Below are 15,659 nucleotides of genomic sequence, written 5' to 3'. Positions count from 1 at the left end.
TTCGTTAAAAAAAAAAAAAAAAAAAAAAAAAAAAAAGGGAAAGAGAAAATTGAGCAAGATCGATAATACCTGAACCGATTCCCTCCAACGCAAGATCGCTCGACAATTGCTGAAAAAAAGAAAGGGTGATCGAGCCTTGTCGATGCCGCCTGGGTGTGTCTTTCCAACAGCAACACGCCGTTTTCCCAATCGAGTCCCAATGATCGTGTGTATCGTGGATGAATGTATCTGACGTTGTCGGCAAACGATCGTCCAAGCCTGATCATCACCAAGTGGTGCACTTGTTGGGGGGGTTCATCTTGGTTCCGATCGGGCAACGGAACGCGTCCGCGAACGCTTGCGAGTTCATCATTATACCGTTGACTCTGTGTCGACACGTTGCAGAATGTTTGAACCGATAGACGCTATTATATATATACTTCAACTGCATGGATATTGAATTCTTTGACGTTTGACTCGAGGGAAGAGTTACCTTTCGGGCTGAGGTGTGTGATAGTCGAGCTCAACTGAAAGAATGTAGGCCTCGGCAGTCATATTGGAACAGTAGGTCTGCAACGCAATGCGGAAAACAAAACTGCTGTACATTAATGGGACATTGTCTCGCAATCTGGTGGAATGAATAATTTTTTGAAATTTCCATCTGTCCAAAAAAAAAAAAAAAAAAAAACGGGGGAGAGAAGAAGGGAGAAAGTGCCAGCGTACAAGTATAATAATTACCAGAGTGCTAGAAAGTAACGAGATGATAAGATGAATGTGGTAGTTGCAGTAACTGATGAAAATAACGAAGACAGAAATATTAAACGGTATACAGATAAGTGCAATGAAGTGCGGCAAACAGAAGAAGAAAAGAAAATTCGACAAGTACTGTGCTAGTGAGATAGGGGATGACCAGGCCTCGTCTCTGAAACAGTAAATTGAGATGGAAGTGGAATAACGAGAATCGCCGTGGTGGACGGACGAGAAATCTCGAACTCGGTCGTAGGCGAGAGAGCCGGAAAGAGCGCTCGAGACCCCGGGATGAAAAGTTCGCGCGGCGGTGTTTACCTGGGCGGCGCTTATGAAGAAAAGCTGGCTCGAACGAAGCCCCTCCAATCCGGGAAGACTCCGGTCCTTCCCGTTCGTCAGGGTGTGCCAGGTTTTGTAAGAAATCTGCAAGGCTCCAATATCGGCGACGTTCTCGTTCCTCGTCACGTTCCAGTCGAACTGAAGATTAAAAAGAAGACGAAAAAAATCCCATCGAGTTTCAACGAACAGCCTACACCTTCCAAATCGTCGAAAAGAAAAACACGCGAGGATAGATAGAGAGATAGTCGTCTGTCTACCTGCACGGCGACGTCGTTCCCGTAAAACTGAACCTTCCTCCAGAAACTCCTGGCGTAGAGCCTGGCGACGCACTCGATCCTCGCTTCCAGCCTCTTCCAAGACTCCGGCGTGATCCAGAGCCATTGATCGACGTTCATGTCCGGGTCCAGTGGCAGTCGGCGTCGATGAAGGTCGAAGGCGTGGAGGATCTCGTGGCCGATCACCGATCCCAAGGTCGCGTGCGCCGCGTACGCCGGCCCACCGTCCCAGGACCACGACCAAGCAGTCATCATCGCCAGCGGGATGCCTAGAAATCGAGAAATGCTCTGAAATCAGGTCCCGCGACTCTTCTCTTTTCGCATTCGCTTTACCAATCGTGTTCGTCGACGATTCGTAGTAAGCGGTCACGCTGTACGGATGACGGCGCCTGTAACAAAGAAGTTCGTCCAACGTGACGTGTTAATCGAAGGAATCGATTTTTGCAGTAATAATATGAAAGAGGATAAAAGTGGGGAATGCTCACTTCTCGGTGACGTTCCTTCGTAGAACCTTGTCGTCCACGGTGCGAATCTGTCGTAACCGTCTGAGCACGGTGCGAAAGAAGTCCTCCGGGTCGATCTCCACCTACCGGAAGCGAGAGAGACGAACACGAGTCACGAATGGATGTATTGCGCGCGCGTTGCATGCAAAGAAACACGAGTAGGAAGGCCTCACCTCGGCCATTTCGCGGGCCAGCAGGCTCTCATTGTAGAAACCAGGCCATACGTGAAATCTTCCCCGCAACGAGTTCAGCTTCAACAATGCCTGCGTCCTTGTCTCCTCGTCTAGCCAAGATTTCACCAAAATACGCTCGGCTACTGTCTCTTTCACGCGTTCGAACAGCCCTCCCACCTGTTCGCGACACGATGCAATTTGTTTCGCAACCAAGAGAAAAAGAGAGAAAGAGAGAGAGAGAGAGAGAGAGAGAGAGAATAGAACGAACGACGAATATTTTTCATCGCCTTACCCTGTTGGCCAGTGTTTCTAAATACTGCGGCGTGTACTGCCGCACATACAGGGCGCCCGTCACCTCGCCGAAGACGTCCTTCGTCAACTTGAAGCAGGACAGCTCCCAGTTCTTGCTCCCGGTCACGTTCACGATGTCGTGGAGGGTGTCCGTTGCGTACAACAGCAACAGCCCGTTGTGAATAATCCTTCGTAACAAGATGCGCTTGTAAGTATTCCCCGTGTGTAATAGAAACGTTCGCTTTGGACCTCTCTTTTAATCAAACGTTCGAACGTGCGAACGTTCGAGTGAAATAATAGCCCCGCTGAGAACGAGAGAGTACGAATTATGTATATACAAGACTGCCCATAAGTAATTAATGCTGTAGAAAATTTCATTTTATTCAAGGGTTGATGCAGTTTTGATCTATAATATAATTTAACAATAATATAATAAATAATAATATTTATTATATTTGAAATAATTGTCATTTATTATATAGGTTATGTTATGATAAGTTAAATTATTGCCACTAGATGGCAATATTTATTAAATTTGAAAAAAGACGACTTTACAACACAGTTTTAATCTATAATGTAACTTAATAATAATAAGTACACTAAATGTCATTTATCACATTTAACTACAATATAGGTTATGTTATGATAAGTTAAATTATTGCCACTAGATGGCAATATTTATTAAATTTGAAAAAAAATGATATTTTTTAAACGAATTTTAATCTATAATATAATATATATAATATAATATAATATGTATAATTTAAGAATAAGCACACTAAATGTCATTTATTACATTTAACTAGAATATAGATTAAATTATTGTCAGTAGATGGCAATATTTTTTAAATTTGAAGAAAAACGATATTTTTTTAAACGAATTTTAATCTATAATTATAATATAATATATATAATATTATATTACATTATATTATATTATATTATATTATATTATATTATATTATATTATATTATATTATAATATAATATATATAATTTAAGAATAAGCACACTAAATGTCATTTATTACATTTAACTAGAATATAGGTCAAATTATTGTCAGTAGATGGCAATATTTGAAAAAAAAAAAGATGACACTACTTATGGGTAGCCCTTGTATATATATTTTACCGGAAGAGAATAACGGCCTAGAAGGTACAATAATGAACAACTGGCCCGGAAAGCCCAACGAATTAACCTTATCGATTCTGTCGAACCTGGGCCGCGTTTCAATTCAGTCGCAAGCACCAGTTTATTTCGTGGAATTCGATGATACGCTGCTCAATAAGTTTTCTCGCCTCTCCTCTTTGGAGGTTCGCGTCTCTAGGACACGATCAACGGATCGACCATGTCGATCGATACGAGATCATCGTCTGCGCGAGCAGACTCCGGCAACGGGGAAGAGCAGTGGCGCAGGTGGTCTGAATTTTCCTGACGAATGGTAATGCACGAATTAGGCAGCGATTTACGGGTGCACGCCCGCTACCGGTATCACAATTTATACGATAGCGCTACGTTTATTAGCCGCATACGCCACGACGGCGTGCACTGCGTACGAAGTTCTCTGCGCTTCGTAAATGTTACACCAGGCGCTGATTATAGCACGCCGACTAACCTTCCCGACGTTTAACCCAACGGTTTCATTTTCATCTGCCTCGGAGCTCTTTACCAGATTAATTCACCCGACGCGACATCGCGACGCGATTTAAGAGATGATTCTCGATATCATCTCGGAATTACCACGCGTATACGTTAAAACATATCGCGAGACTAGAAGTTGAGATAACTTTTGGAAAATGTTTTTTTTTTTTTTTTTTTTTGATAAAAGTTGAACGGTGAATTGATGTAACTGATATTTCTTTAATGCTGACATGCACAGATGACTGTTCGATTATTCGTGTCATTCTTTACGAAAAAGTAATGGTTAAGGAGATATTTTGATTAAAATATCGTGATGTCTTGTCTTCGTTCATAATTAGTTTTATGCTCTTTAGGTGTTTTATTTCTCAGACTATCATCGTTCATCAGATTTGAAATCATTAGACTTTTCTTTTCTCTGGCCAATCCTAGAAAATAAAGTCTACGTTGACGTATCAACAATTGCTGAAGACACACGTCAACGAATTGTCGAAGAATGTGAAACACTCAATGATGTTAAATATTGTGAAATATTCTTTGAAAATTAGATTGCGCGTTTAAAAGTGTTTAGGTGTCGATGGTCGTCACTTTGTCGAGCACATGTTGCAACAAATGAAACAAACATTTATTTCAGTCCGATCACAACAATCTGTTAATGCTGCTGTAATAGATAAATTCAATATTCTACGAACATTATTCCGAATCATTTCAATTAAAATATCTCCTAAACTAATAGAAACAAATAAACATCATCTATAACATCAAAAAATAATAATTGTTATCAGTCACAACTGTGCATCAACATCGAAAAACAATAATTATATCAGTCGATACCTTTCTCATCTGTCTGAAACAGAATAATTAATCGTTTCGAAAATATAATTTCGACTTTTCGTCTCTCAGGCGTATGTCTCATCCTATATACGTGTGTATCCCGCCGAATTTTAGGCAACAGTTGAAAATTCCAGTTTCGAGAATAATAACGGCAGACGATTGCAACAACGTACGCCGGAGGATTAAAATCCACGCTCTGCAGACGCTTCTCCGAAGGGACGTTTCGTGTCCAAAGAGCGGAACGAGCGTCCGCGCGCATCAAGGACGATAAATGGCCCGAAATAGTCATAGATGCGAGGCGCGTCTCGTCTTCTTGTTGCGCCGGAATACCTTCGGCAGTAATTATCGCGGTGGTTGGCTCTCTGTATTCATCCTCGGTGGTTGCGTCTGTCTGTCTGTCTGTCTGTCTGCGAGAGATAACAGCGAGCAACGAGCATAGGCTGCCAACTGCGCGCCGTTTCGGTACATCTCGAACTGGTTCGCCAGTCCACCTCCGGTTGATATTACCGTGAACTAGCAAAGTTTGGTGTTGATAATTCGCGTCTTGCTCGCGTCGGCCAAGTCTCCTTCAACTTTCGAAATTTATCGAATATCCGAAATAATTGTCCCTGTTGGGGGTCCTCTAAAGGAGGCCACAACATGCTATGGAATCTGTTGCTCCGAATGTAAGCTTCACGTCCCGGCGACCAGAAGAATTTCACCTTGAATTTCGGTTAGAAAGGAACCGGATTCCGCGTGTTCACCGACCGAATAACCCGAGTTCAGGTATCCGGAGCTGATTCCCCCCCCGGCGAATGTCGCCATCTTGCTACCCCTTTCGCAGCCTGTAACTTTTTCCATCTTTCTCTCTCTCTTTTTCCCGCGCGTTCGTTCAAACAGGTGTAGTGGTTCGGTTCCACCGAGAAACTAGTCTCCGTTTCTCCGTCCTCCAGTTAAATCCGATTGCTCGTCGATTTTCCTCTGTTCGAAGTTACCAAAGTTACCAAAGTTTGCTACTTTTACCTCGTCACTTTTCGAAATTTTCGAAACTTCACTCTCCAGGGACAATCAGCTAGGCGGAGGAAGTGAAGCCTGGTGCCGCCACGCATTATGTAAATTGGTCGTCGTCAAAGCGGAGTCTGTCAGCATTCGCGATTGGCACGTGTAGCCCGGCATCGAGCAATTTCAACCGTGATATTCAACCGAGCGCGGCGAGATACTTCGTTTAATGCAATCAGTACGACTGCCAGAGACTAGCAATCGCCACGATTCTCCCTTGGTACTGCTTGGACCGTGACTCGAACTATGCTGTTTTCCTCCACGGTGCGCGGTTCTAACATACCGTACGATGAAAAAAAAAAAAAAACATTTCCTGTCTGTTTTTTAGGAATTCCCGATCTCGCGCGGAAACTCGCCGCGTTCGAATATCGAATTCGACCGACTCGGTCGTTCGGATCAGTTGGCACCGATTGTTCTCTGTGCCGGCTCCCACTTTTTTGAGCGTTCAAACGAAAAATTATGGCGGAGCGATTTGCTAATTGATCGAACGAAAGGCTACGCGATTTAATTGCATTTCGATTGCTCGCTGTTCCATAGTTTGCCTCGATTAACGAGCCAACAAACGTACCGTACCAACTTCGTTTCGCAACTTCCACCACGTGGGAAGCGATATTAGCCGGATGCGCCAATTCCCCTCGCGACGAACGAGGTTGATAGATTGCACGACGAAGATCATTTCCCTCGAACATCTTGATAAGATTATAACACGTTCCGTGCCACAGTGGATTTCAAGCCATTTGGAATTTTCATTGTAAAACGGAGAATTTTTTAAAAATTTGTTATGAAGTCATGCATTGACATCTTGATAACGTGTATACCGCATTTATTCTATCGTGGCGCGTATACGATCATTTCTTCTGACTGTTAAGATCGGCTAAACTGTATAGGGTCTTTTCGTCCCATAAAAAAATTTCAACATTTTCATTAAAATTTTTAATTCATATAATAAATATAGTAGAGACAGTATATATTTCATTAATCCTTTCATTTCAGATTTCATTTAAAAATCAGTTGATTATGCTACCTTTGTACAGTTAATTATACTGCAGCCATTTAATTATTCATTGGACAGATTGACTTAAAATTATTTTTGATAAACAGGTGAATATATTTATTTGGCCAAATTGCTTATATTTATATTTTATAATTAAATACAATTTACATATAAATTACTACTAATTTAATCATTATATCTTATTTTTCAAAATTAAAAAAATTTTTTTTTTTAAATAATTGTATATATAAATGTATATTATTTATAAATTTTAATTTTTAAATATAGATAATAAATTTTCAATAATTAATCAATATTAAAATCATAATTTTAAAATTTTAATTTTTATTATATAATAAATTTATGGTGAGAAGACGCTGTAAAATTTATTATCAAAATTAAAAAGATCCGAATAGCCTTAAAATTAAATATTTCTCATTGTATAATATTTCTCGCATTGTATAATTTATATAACTTATTATTATTTAATATTATTACTCAGCACACAAACAATAACACTAAAAATATTTGGAACAAAAGAAATTGTTGTAAATTAATTTTGACGTCATCAAAGAATCGTTTGTTAAAATAACATCTTCAAATTGAATTTATTGCTTTGTTTCCGTAATGAAACTTAAACTTTCCTTGATGAATCATAGTTTTTGAATTATCATAGAAATTGCGAGACATACTTCACAAAGCGAAACTATTAATCGCAAACGCGGCCTAAACGGAAAGCAAATCAAAAATTAGCTCGACACGGAACGTGCTAAACAATTGTCGAAGAGTCAGACGAAATCCAGTCGCTTTTTGAATTATTTCACGAGTTATCCCGCTACCGTTGCTATTGGTCCAAAATTCGAAAAGCTTTCGCGTTTTCCCACTCGATGGATATTTCATTTGTCATTACACGTGCGAAAACTCGAACAACTTTCAACAATTTCAATCGATCTAGTTGCCCGACAACGTGAAATTCACAGGTTTCAGTCTCAAAGGACCAAGCTCGGTCATACGTGTCGTACATTCGGCGCGGTTGCATGCGGACGAAAACGAATGCATCTAAAGCGACATAATTTCGAGCGCAATGTTCCTCTGATCAGCTGTACAGGATGGAAAGAAAAGTTTGTCCGTGGCTGTCACAGAAAAGTTTCTTCATCATTTACGGACGCGTGCGTTCCAACAGCGACGTTATGCTTCTGGACGTGTAGATGTAATTTTCATATTAGGTTCCGATAACATTTAATTTATCATTGTTGTAGCATCAGTGTAGGTCGAAATAATCAAATGATAAAACTGTTGAACATTATTCGAAATATAAACATTACATAATTTCATCCACGCGTCTAGAAACGTAAAGTCGCTGTTAGCACCACGTGTTCCCGGTGTTAGATGATTAAGATACTTCTTTGCTATTTTTCAAGAGAACCATTAGGTTCCTTGGGAAAGTTTTACTTTCGCGATGAGTAGAATACGATGCAATTTTCTTTCGAATATTTTTGCACAAGCGTTGCTTATTGCGGCATTATTTATAGTTTGTTCAATTTCAAGAAATTAAATTTCGCAGAATTTGCTTTTTCTTCCAAATTGAAGCCACATGTTATGCTAAAACTGCCAAAATGGTCAAAACGGACCGTTTGAAGTATATTTTCGGAAACTCGAACGATTCGGCGTAAAACACACAAACAATAGCTTGTGTACCCGGTTTATAAGTATTGCAAAGATTTTCTGTTTCTTTTGCTTTAACGTCCCTGGTGGAAATTTTATAATTTCGGTTGCCGGTAGTTCGAGTTAGAGAACGATAGCAACCTGTCCGGGGTACATGGACAGGTTTTCGAGCAATAGGCCGCAAGCGTAACGTGATTTCCTCACGGGAAACCGTAGAAAACGCCGAGAGCCAACGGTTCAACCGCAGCTTCCACCTTCGTGAAATTATCATCAGCACGCGCCTACCAGCTGCAAATGTTTTCCGCTGGTTAACGAACGAACAACACGGACACAGCGTGGAACACTGTGTGTTTCGAGTGAATATTTCAACTGCGCGGACAAGCCTTCGAGGAACGCGCTTAGTCCAGAGTTTAGCCCCCGAGGTCTGTATCGATAATTCATTCAACTCGCGTATCGATAATTCATTTCACACACGTCGACAACGATATTGTTTCGTGCTCGCGATACGACGTTAGTGCCGTAAACAGGAAAAATTAACCCGTTGCGCGGACCATAACGAGTGACCGAACCGTATACAACGATTCGTCGCTTCCTTTTTCCTTTGAACACGTCGGTGCGATATCGACTGGATAGAAATTGTTAAGAAGTGACAAACTTATCATTCGTTTTGCCCGGGTTACATTTATATATATTTGAAACTGAGGAAATGTTGCACAAAAAAATCCTCGACGTGCGTGGTAAAAGGTTAAGGACGCAAGCGTGGGCAGAGATAAAAGATTCGAACGGTGACGTGGAGAGTCTTCTTTCGAGAGGTACGAGCCTCGAGATGGTTATTTTCTCGATCGTTATTTTCAACACTGGCGCACAGTGGGCTGGATCGAGGATCCAGGCGACATTTGATCAAAAAGAAAAGTCAACTTTCTCATTTTGATATTTTTTTAAAATATAAAATAATAATAATAACTTTAGTTACCACGGACACATAAAAATCTCGATTCTCATCAAATAAGCTCGATTAGCAAAAACAAGCGGCCACGGCGTCTCTAATAATAACGTTCGTGAGCGTATTTTCACGTAACTGGAGAACGTGAAACGCGCTCGCGTGCCGATCAATTGCCCTTGTTTTAATTAACAGAAGCGATCGACCCGCGAGTATTTCTGTTGCGAGGAAACAGGAACCCTAACCGATGGATTTATTTTCCGGGCCGGCGAGAGAGAAAGAAAGAGAGCGTGATTATAAGCTACAACCGGCAACCGGTTGTTATTTTCAATTTCGTTCATTTGTTGGTCGTTAAGCGCCATATATTAATCAACGTCTCCTCGGCGTGCGTGTTCGCGTTTCTTCCACGCTCTCTCTCTCTCTCTTTCTCTCTGTTTGAACGAATTCTGACGTTTCACGATCGTCTCTGTTCAGCACAGTTTGCATAGTCGGTTGAATCGAAGAATCGCGCAACGATTCAAAAGTCCACTGACCTCGGACACGAACGAGGGAATATCTTTAATGCCCCACGGATCGGACTTAATGTCGCGGAAACACGGGAAACGCGTTATCCTACCTCGCGGAGGGCGCGAGGGAATTTCGCTTGGCAGTGAATCTTCTCGCGCGACCGCGATAAATTATTTCATCCAACCTTTCCCAGCCGGGAGGGGGATTGAAATCTCGTGGCTTATCGAAGCCCCGCGAGAATTTGTGGCAGTTGCTTCGTTTCGGCGGTGACGACAGCTCGACTTTTTCTCAAAATTTCCTCTCTTCTTTTTTTTTGGTCGGAAACAAAGTTTCACTCTGCTGTTACACAACAACGTACACACATTATATAACGATGCACTTACTTATGGCTGTATAATCCCGCAGCACCGTGGACTGTGAACTTGTCTTGGCCAACGAAAAAGTGAAATTTTTATAATCAAACGCGGACTACTAACTTTAGAGATTTCAGAGATTGAAAGGTATAACAATTCTTGAAATTGTAAAGTGTCTTGATGTTGATTGCTCGTTGAAAATTAGACCGTTTCTGTCCGTGTTGAAAATTCTACTGAATTAAAAGGAAACGTTCAAAGGTATGTGCTAAATAGCTAGACTAGATCAGAGATGGCTAACTGGCGGCCCGCGGGCTCTTTCCTCTACTTTCCTGATGGTTAGCGCTGCCCTTTCCACCGTATCGATCTCCCCACTACATTGAAATTTCTTCGCCATGCAGTGGAGGGGGTAGCGCTAACGATCAGGAAAGTAGGGGCAAGCAGACCGCCAGTTAGCCAGCTTCGATCTAACCAATCATATTCAAAGTATGGGTCGTTTGATTTCGCCATAGGTCATCTAAAAAACAGCGAAATTGAAGCATCGATGAAACGATTGATGCTAACCGTTTCTAGACAACAAACATAATCAATATCTGATATAATATCTCAATATAAATCACGGACCAATGGCCCTGTTGATCTACGTGATGTTTCTAAACCCTAATCCGAGTAAACATTAAACATTCAAATGAATGTCCAACGGAAATATAAACTAAATCACGATTCAGAGCGCAGGAACGTTTCAATATTCTTGCGGTGACACGCTCGAAAGGAGAAACTCTGCTCTCTGGGCGAGGCACACAGTATGCTTTTCAAGAGAAAAGGGAAATGGCAAATCGTCGTGGAGACTCGCGGAGTGAACGAACAGGAGAATCTGACGGGGACTTTCCCAGGCAATTTATCGGGGCGTAAAGTCGGCGCTTACCTCCTGGAAAAGCGATTCAGCAGTTTGCCAAGGCTGCGGAAGTAACGGGGCGCGGTAACGTAAACGTAGACCAGCTGATCCTCGTAGCCGTGAGCGGCGGTTCCTCGATCCCGGTTGCGGCTGTGATTGTAAAGATCGGCAGTGGCAGCGCCTAGAGTGGCGTTCAGCAGCGTCCCCCACCTTATCTAACCGAGGAACCAAGCAAATCATTTTTTCCCCTTCCGCGGGAACATCCGTCCAACGCGATATAGATGCGTCAACGTCTACTCACATAACCGAAACTCTCCTGGAGGTAGGACATGTTGAAAGGGACGTACACCCTCTGATCGACGTCCACCCAGTTGTACAGGTCCTTGTGCTTCGGATAGATCTGCAGGATCGAGACGATACCATTATTGACACCATTGAACAGGCGAACGTACATGTTGAGAACGTTGTCAAATTCGGCAACAATGGATAAGGAATGAAAGGGATGTTGTGCATCTGATAAATTGCAAAGGGATGAGCGTGCGCGCGGACGATCTGCGGCGTTTCCAAACGATATTTGAACGAGGATAGCGATTGAATATTGCGTTGAATCGCAATGAGTACTCGTTGATTCACCTTGCTGAGGGACAGACAGAATTGCAGCAGCAGATCGGTCTCCGACGCGCGGTCCTTCGGGTCCATCGTCCTCGGCAGGAAGCCCTCGACGATTCTCTGAATCCTCCGCGATCTCTGCTCCTCCATCTTGTTCTGAAAGCAAACAGCCATCCACACAGTGAGACCCACACTATTCGATTGACAGACCCAGGTGTGTGTATGTGTTTGATCGGTCACGCGTGGCTCACGTTGGTGAGGAACAAAACCGTGGATTCGGTGAAAAAGATCGGTGGCACTTGCTATCGCTATCGATCGTCGCAGGATTGATGATCGCGAAAGAGAAAGAGAAAGGGGTGAGGAGAATGCCTATGGATATCAAATCCATCCGTTACCGCGAAGGAAGATCGATCGTTTCGACGTTTTCGTGGAAAACACCTTGAAACGAAGAAGAAAAAGAAAGAAGAAAGAAAAATCTCAAGTGAAAACCGAAATGGAAATATGGAATTTTTCTTCGAAGATGCAGACTGGTTCGAGTCGGAACCCGGCTCACCAACTGGTTTTGTTGCACTCGGCGCCGCGATAACGGCGATCGAACATTTCGTACGCGGCTTTCCTCGCGGAGAAGGATGAGGCCGGGATTATTCGAGCGTAAATAATTTCGTGGGAAAGATCGATGGGCGCTTCCGGCACCGCGACGACGCGCACGGGACGAAAAAAGGGAAATCGATCGAACCCGGTGCCGATAAGCGCCCGAAGGACGGACGTTCGGTGGTTCTGCCTTTGGCACACTTTCCGCCGGAACTTTTTCTCCCCGAGAGCCTTTAAAGAAAGACTCTGGCCCGCGGGAATTCGCTCCCGATGAACTTCTCCAAATGTTCGTGTATGCAGCGTAACGACACCGACCGTCGAGCAGCTTCTTTCATCTCTCTTTCTGCGAGCAAGTTTCACGCGTTCCCTCGAGAACGGAAACCCGGCTCGCCGGAGAGCACCTTCCGCTACTCTCTATCCGGTCATTCACTTTCCGTCGTCGACGCTTTCGTCGAAATGGTTTCGCACAGCGCCATCGAGACGATTTGCGATCTCTTTCTCTGAATCTGGTCTCCGACCAACACTTTCGACACGATGCTGACCAGAATATATTTCGAACGTCTCGCCGCTACGCGAGTTTGGAAATCCACCTTCAGAATAGTGGCATCTTCGTTGCACACTTTCTAGGTGTTGCGCACTACTTTATTGACTATTGTACCGTGTGTCGCTTCTTTCGTTTTTCTCGCGTTTGTCCTGGTGTTTGTTGCAGTGCTTTTTTTATTCCATCCTATTGCCTGCATTTAAAGATTTTTGGTTGGCTACATGCTGTTTTATTTGTTTCGTTTATTTTGGTTGTAAAAACACCTACTGCATAATAAAGAAGTTTCTGATTATTGTTTAGCTGCTACTGCGTGTTTTGGTAGCCTAATTTTCATTTTTGTCTCTTCGACGTTGTAATTGCCTGTGTTTCGTATTAATTATGGTCGTTTTGTGAGTGTTGAACATTCTTGTATAAATTAATTAATATTGATTGTTGGTATATATTTGCTGGTTTTTTGTGCAGTTTTGCTGTTGGAGTGTCATGTTGTCTATTATGATTCTAAGAAACTTTTGCGTTTTTTGTACTTCGTTAATGTGTTTTGGCTGAAACCAGAACTGCCGCTCTTTGCGTCCTTCTCAATCGCGTGATTGGGAAAGTAAATCATTTTCGGCTATTGGCAAAAGTCAATCCAATAAACTATAATATAGGCTCACTGCGTCCCTCGTTACATATATATTGCGCTGCAATGACATGTCACGCACGATTCGAGAATCTTTTATCCCGAAATTGCAACATTTTTTCAGTTTCATTATATATTAAATACAACCAAATGCAAAACAAATGATAAGTTTATTACCATCTTGATAATTTCTATCGGGTGATATCGTACCGACGAGTTCAAAAGAAGAGGAAAGCGACGAATCAATGTACACGGCTCGGTCCGCGAACCAGTTAAATCCCAAATCACGTCGCCCTCTCGTTTCCCCTAATCAAGCAGCGGGGGCCGGCTCGTGGGCGCAAGACGTCGACTTGACACTTGAAATCCTTTATTGGCGGCCCAGGGTGGGTATTATTAACGGCTCGTCGAATTAAAAGGAACACACGCCGGTGAAGTCTCGATGGGGCATCGTTATCGAAGTCGTTAGCGTGGCACAAAGCTGCGCGGATTTCGTTTCCTTTCCTCCCCGACACAGTGTGTCATCACGTACGACTTTCTCGTCCCTCCGCTTTCTCTTTGCCTCTTCAACTTGTTCAACCAGCGTGCCCACTCTCCCCCCCCCCCTCCTCCTCCTCCTCCTCTGCCTCTTCGCGGTCCCGCAAAAATAACGCGACCCAATTTCCGCAAGTTTCCACGATGGATCGAGCCATTGATTCCCCGCGGACCGTGGCCCGAGATTCTCGTCCTCGAGTGTTCTCCAACGCTCCTAGCGAGTGTTTCCCCGTTCGATGCGCTCCTATCCCCTCCCCCTTGGCAAATAAATGAAGTCACGGGCGCCTGAAGGAATGGGCGAATGGTATGGTAACTAAAGCAATATCCGTCGGTTCGTGTTTTATTCGCGGGGAATTCCGGCGGGGAACCGAAACCGAAAACCCGGAGGAGACGAACCTCGAGGCAACGCGCCTCAATTACGAAGGAAATCGCCCACCTCGTCGGATACTCCGAAGTCTTCTCCTTGAAAAATTTTCAGGAAACAATTTCCCCCGGGTATCCTTACGTTTGCTCGAAAATTTAATAAAGCTTCCGAGGAGGACGGGGGAGGTATTGATTAGGACGATAGGTGATAGTTTCGCGTCTATCTGGAGGAAGTAACCGGAGGAGGAGAAAGGGAAATGGACCCTCCTGCGCCGACAATTCAACCCTGGAGGATTCTCGGAGTCCGAAACAGAGACTCCGTCGAGAACTTCCGATCGAGAATGAGACGACCTAACGAATGCAATCGAAGTCGTAAACGTTTGCAGTTATTATGGCGAAGGCTAGACCTAGGAACGTTCGTTTCAGCCGTTCCTAGTCTACGACTTGAAATATTAAGGCCCTCGCGCGGACGTTGAAACATGCATCGACTCCTAGGTTTTACGAAACCTGCATCAACTTGCCTCCATACTACTGATTCTTCAGTTTTTCGTGTGACGTTGAAACACATGCTTTAAAATGTCGGACCATCTTCCAACATTACTGTTTATTATTAGTTGCAGAAAAATAGAAAGAAATTAAATACTAAAAAGAAGGGTATAATTGTGCGAGAGATCAGATTGATGAGTGCGGATCGACAGTAATGAATTATGAGAGTATATAGATTTAGCGAGAGCTTTAATTTTTTTGTCACTTGCATTCTGTTAATCCCCATTTTAATAAACCACGTAGGTAAAATATCCTTCTACTAATGAGCCGGATTCGATTACTCGTCTCGACTCTACTCAAGTCGCTAAAGCGTCAAATAGATTTTGAGAATCCATTCTTCGCGCTCTGGTGAACTTTCTGGCAGAGTCTGGCTCCCCAATTCAAGAAACTGGTACGTGGGCAAAACCTCAGCCAGTCGATTACCTCTTGATGAGAATTCCTCCCAACTCCGCGAGTTCATTTATTTAAATTTATTCCATTTGACCATTAGCCTTGCGTGTCTACGTTGGCCAATGCTCGCGTCGCGACACGCAACGCAATCCCATGCAAATAAAGATAATGAAAAACATTGAAATCCTCTTCCCTTCACGTTTGCGAAAGCGCTCGAAATGCATAATCCCCTCTCCCTCCCCGAATATGCACGCCACCAGGCAGGACACGAAAATTGCAACGACTCGCGGTGGATGCGTTA

The 15,659-nt window shown here is 43.1% G+C and overlaps 1 protein-coding gene across 1 annotated transcript in view; it reads right to left on the bottom strand.

The window, feature by feature from the left end:
* Positions 1 to 57: 57 nt before the first annotated feature.
* LOC122534164 (neprilysin-1-like) overlaps positions 58 to 15,659 on the bottom strand; it is a 105,267-nt gene continuing 89,665 nt past the window's right edge. Inside the window, exons 5-15 of the mRNA XM_043664533.1 lie at positions 11,802 to 11,933; positions 11,470 to 11,568; positions 11,199 to 11,383; positions 2,309 to 2,495; positions 2,017 to 2,193; positions 1,826 to 1,926; positions 1,674 to 1,729; positions 1,323 to 1,609; positions 1,045 to 1,203; positions 473 to 549; positions 58 to 365 (exon numbers count right to left, since the gene is read on the bottom strand). Of these exons, the coding sequence (XP_043520468.1) occupies positions 266 to 365; positions 473 to 549; positions 1,045 to 1,203; positions 1,323 to 1,609; positions 1,674 to 1,729; positions 1,826 to 1,926; positions 2,017 to 2,193; positions 2,309 to 2,495; positions 11,199 to 11,383; positions 11,470 to 11,568; positions 11,802 to 11,933 (1,560 nt within the window). The 3' untranslated portion in view covers positions 58 to 265. The remainder of the gene's footprint in view (positions 366 to 472; positions 550 to 1,044; positions 1,204 to 1,322; positions 1,610 to 1,673; positions 1,730 to 1,825; positions 1,927 to 2,016; positions 2,194 to 2,308; positions 2,496 to 11,198; positions 11,384 to 11,469; positions 11,569 to 11,801; positions 11,934 to 15,659) is intronic.

The sequence above is a fragment of the Frieseomelitta varia genome, unplaced genomic scaffold, assembly GCF_011392965.1.
Source record: "Frieseomelitta varia isolate USP_RPSP 00005682 unplaced genomic scaffold, Fvar_1.2 scaffold_577, whole genome shotgun sequence".
Classification (NCBI taxonomy): Eukaryota; Metazoa; Arthropoda; class Insecta; order Hymenoptera; family Apidae; genus Frieseomelitta; species Frieseomelitta varia.
This window is presented reverse-complemented; position numbering and strand designations above follow the sequence as displayed.